Here is a 4,738-nt window from a genome sequence, read left to right as displayed (position 1 = left end):
CTAGGAGCTCTGGTAGCGCAGTGCCTAAGGCACTTGACTGCTGAACAGAAGGCTGGCAGTTCAAACCCACCAGCCACTCCTTGAAAGGATGGTTGGGCAATCTACTTCTGTAGTGATACTGCCTCAGAAACCCAAGGAGGGGTCGCTATGAGTCGGGTCCGACTCCAAGACACATAACAACAGTGTCTTTTCTAGGTGACTGCAACCCCAAGATATTGCTACTGTTGCCAAAGAAGGAGTGAAAGTCATTATGTCTCCCAGGGAATAGGAGTCCCTTTAATAGAGGGCATGATAATAGTCTGAGTTTTCAACAAATTGGAGATAGCTCTCAAGAAATTGCCATATAGACAACTATTTGACTACTGGCAAATTCTATTCCACTTAGTAATGGAGGACTGAAGGAAATCTGAGTGTAGACTTTAAACCTATGCAGCTAAGAAAGGGATATTCTTTTGAAAGGAAAGGCTAAGGTCTTTATTTGCAGGCATGAGTGGTTCGCTAGAGTATATTATTGGGGGTTTCATCCAGATAATAAGGTGATATATAATTAGATTTGTCTGATGAATTCTGCCTAGTGGTCTTGAATGAAAAACAAAAATAATTTGAATATGTAGGGCAGGAAAGAACCTTGCGATTGATGCAAGGCTGATTTTTTTTTTTTTTTTTTTTTTTTAAAGACTGATGGTGTCAACTACAAATTTAAAATCTGTATCTTCTACACCAGAACTATCTCAAGTGTGGCTTTCGATTAATGAGGGCACCTTGGAAAATTAGGTAAAAATAAACTGACAGAAATTAGGAATCATAAGTGTTAATGATAATAAACAAGACATTTATTTTCCAGACTTGGGAGTAAAGGGAAAAGTCAGTTTGCCCTATCAATGGTAGGTTTTCTGAAAGATTCTCCATTCATTCCATAGAATTGGATAGGTTGATCTTAGAGGATTCTGTACACTTAATTCATAAAGAGAACTTCCTTTTGAAGAGAGTGGTCAAAGAGTGAGCCTTCGTGAGCAGCTTCGCTGGTGCATGGCCAGACTCCCTCTCTGAGTGAAGCTTTTTCCACATTGGCCACACAGATAGGGTGTCTCTCCTGTGTGGATTTTGCCATGCAGAATACAATTCCCTCTAGTGTGGAAACTCTTCCTGCACTGTGAACAGGCATAGGGTTTCAGGCCTGTGTGGACTCGGATATGAACAATTAAACTTCCTTTCTGACTGAAGGCTTTTCCACACTGATCACATCTGTAGGGCTTCTCACCACTGTGAACTCTTCTATGAACAGCAAGGTTACTTTGATTTCTGAAGCTTCTTTGACATATAATACACTCATAGGGTTTTTGTCCAGTGTGGAGTCTCTCATGAACAGCCAGACTGCCTCGTTGACTAAAGCTTTTCCCACACTCCTTGCACTCGTAGGGCTTCTCTCCTGTGTGTATTCGCTGATGTGTAACAAGATTTCCTTTGGCCCTGAAGCTTTTTCCACAATGGGTACACTCAAAGGGCTTTTGACCAGTGTGGATTCTTTCATGTAACGTTAGACTACCTTTTTGCCTAAAGGATTTTCCACATTCTTGGCAATCATAAACCTTCTGTCTCACTCCAGATGAATCTTCAGGTAGTGTCTTAGAATCTGGGGATTTCTGTTCCAGCTTCTCTCTTCTGAAAGAATTCTGGAAATCCCAGCTTGAGGATCCTGTGGCCTCAGAATGATCATATTTGTGGTGGGCTTCTGTCATCACATCTGGTAAAATGAGAGGGAAGTCATGTAAGATGCACCAATATGCTGAGTGAGAAGAATGGAAAAAAAAAGAAACACAATACTTTGAGTGCTTATTATGTGCCAGGCATTATGCTGAAAACTTTGCATAGGTAATTCATCCTGAAAACAATCCTTATATTGCTACAGTTGAAGAAATGAGAGCACAGGAGGTCTCACAGTTACTAAGTGTAGAGTTGAGATTCAATCGCAGGCATACTCCATAGCAGTGTACTGCCTCTAATTTTAATTTAGCTGTTCGGATAATCTTGTAAGATGACGTATCTCCATTTCACATATAAGAAAATAGGCTTTGAAAATCAAGAAAATTATACAGGATCACATGGCGCCTCCTACCTAAGTTTTATCTGATTCCATACACATGTTGATCCAGGATGTATAGGGCCTGAAGTTTTAAAGTTTTAGGGGTCCCTTTCTGAAAAGAAGTATGACATTAGGCACAGGGCCTTGGAAAAGACCAATGCACATGAGGGGTTCTGAAGCCTAAGTTTCATTATAATTCTACTTCTGCTTCACATTCTACTCTCTTGACAGTAAAGCTCCAGGGCTTCAGAAAATATATAGCAGAATCCTCAGTACTTTACTGTTATAAACATACAAGGTAGAACTTATTGTCCCATTTTACAGATGAAGAGCCTGAATCTCAAACAAATAACTTGCCAGATATCACAGAAATAGCCAGGGCAATTATAAAATTTGCTCCAAAGAACTTTTTTCCTTCAAAATCCATGCTATCTTCAGCACACTAAGCTATAAATTAATTTGTTTTAGAAGTTATTCTCAAACATTTCCTATGCATATATTAACAGTGTTTTCCAGTACTACCTTGAATCTAAGCCTCCTGATATACTTTAAGTATGGGTGCATTTATCACTAAGTTTGCTTGGTGTTATCCTCAGGAAATTGTCTCCTTGGTCCCCTATCTCATTCAATGATTGCTTTGATATTGAAAGCTGCTCATTCATTTTCTGAGACAACCTCAACACTAGCTCCTTATCAAGCGGGTTCTCATTCTTCCTTTGAAATTCTATTCCTCCTCTGTTTCTACTATTAGTTCTAACTCCAATTTGCATGCTTTTCTTGTAACCCCCAGAACAGTGAGTTCTACCAAGGGAACATCTCCTCTGCTTCCTCAGACTGCTGGCCCATGCTGAGGGATCTGTGGTGAGGGCATCCCAGCGATCAACCAACACACTCACTGAAAAATGCTACATTCTGGGCATATCTTCCATGACAGTCCAGCAGGGTAGCAGTTGGAAATCCAAACATGTCCACTCCTGCTGTATGACCTTAATCACCACCTCTTCATATAACTTTTCCATGGGCTGTTCTTGGTTACCTGAGGGGGAAAAAACAGACAAAAACAAAACAAAACAACAAAAACGACAGGGCAGAACAGTTGTTAAGTGGGGAGGATAAAGTCAACGGGAGCTCCACATTAGGGTGCAAGTGAAAAGAGAAAATGTGAATTGCCTGATGTAATGTCACAGTCATCTATAACTGCAAAATGGACCCAAAGGTACCATGACTACATACAAATGAGTCCAGGAGGAAACAAGAGGTGGGAAAGCAGTGCACATATAAACACATAACTCTTCCTGCCAATTCTAAGATAATGATTACTCCTCTTTGTATCTTAGTCTTTGCATGTGATTGGGATCTTCTATTTCCCTCCTCCATCTAACCACCTGCTGTTTTATCCTCCAAGTCCCCAAAGGAATTCAGGATCTAAAAAACCAGTAATTCAGCCTTTACATTGGTTTCAGGTAGAAATGCCACTAACTCTCCTCTGTAGTTCCCTCTAGATTCCAGAGAATTTCATGTTACTTTTTAGCAATTCTGAGGAAGTTCCAGACCCCCATCTCCTACTGCTCAAGATAGAAGGCTGATTCTGAGGAAGTCTGGACACTTGGCGGTTTTGGGAAAAGGAAGAACTATTATGGATTCCAAAACTAAGCCCAAGGCACCAGTTGTTGTTGTTGTTTGCCGTCGAGTCGACCCCGACTCATAGCGACCCCTCCTTGGGTTTCCGAGGCAGTATCACTACGGAAGTAGGATTGCCCAACCTTCCTTCCGAGGAGTGGCTGGTGGGTTTGAACCGCCAGCCTTCTGGTTAGCAGTCAAGTGCCTTAGCCACTATGCTACCAGAGCTCCTCAAGGCACCAGAACCAGGTTTATTAATGTGTCTCTGGTTACATAGCCAGCAAGGATTCAAAGTGGAGGAAGGGCTTAAATCCAAAATGTTCTTGATCCAAATCCTATGCTTTTACAATAAGATGATTCTCCAGTTCCTTATCACTAAAGAGCTGGAGAGAAATCTTATAAAATGGAACAGAATGGAGCAGTGTTTGACCAGATGGAATTACTCTCCTTCCAGGTTCCAGAAATCCACTTATGTGTGCCTTACATTATCTTTTTGTATCCTTTTGTATAGTCTTCATTTCACAATATTTTTTTTTCAGGACCCTAATTACTGAACTTTTTACTATTTACCTAGTGGTTCTAAGTATTGTATTTGTTCCTCTCTAATAGCATCTATCAAAATGCTGGCCCCATGAATTAATGAAATAACAATGTTGTTGTTGCTGTTGTTATGTGCCATTGAGTAGGACCCAACTCACAGCAACCCCTCCTTGGGTTTCCTAGGTGGTATCACTATGGAAGTAGATTGCCCAACCTTCCTTCTCAGGAGTGGCTGGTGGGTTTGAACTGCCAGCCTTCTGGTTAGTAGTCAAGTGCCTTAGGCACTATGCTACCAGAGCTCCCATTAATATTATGCTGTTGTTATGTGCCATCGAGTCGGACCTGACTCATAGCGACTCCTCCTTGGGTTTCCGAGGCAGTATCACTACGGAAGTGGATTGCCCCATCTTCCTTCCGAGGAGTGGCTGGTGGGTTTGAACCGCCAGACTTCTGATTAGCAGTCAAGTGCCTTAGGCACTATGCTACCAGAGCTCC

The 4,738-nt window shown here is 41.5% G+C and overlaps 1 protein-coding gene across 1 annotated transcript; it reads right to left on the bottom strand.

Moving 5' to 3' along the window:
• Positions 1-992: 992 nt before the first annotated feature.
• ZNF32 (zinc finger protein 32) lies at positions 993-3,049 on the bottom strand. The gene is made up of 2 exons (XM_007938637.2): positions 2,980-3,049; positions 993-1,744 (listed from the first exon to the last, which is right to left on the bottom strand). The coding sequence occupies exons 1-2, from the start codon at positions 3,047-3,049 to the stop codon at positions 993-995; spliced, it is 822 nt and encodes a 273-aa protein (XP_007936828.1).
• Between the last annotated feature and the right edge of the window lie 1,689 nt (positions 3,050-4,738).

The sequence above is a fragment of the Orycteropus afer genome, unplaced genomic scaffold (genome assembly GCF_000298275.1).
Source record: "Orycteropus afer afer isolate SDZICR_OR568_19922 unplaced genomic scaffold, OryAfe1.0 scaffold00052, whole genome shotgun sequence".
NCBI classification, from domain to species: Eukaryota; Metazoa; Chordata; class Mammalia; order Tubulidentata; family Orycteropodidae; genus Orycteropus; species Orycteropus afer.
This window is presented reverse-complemented; position numbering and strand designations above follow the sequence as displayed.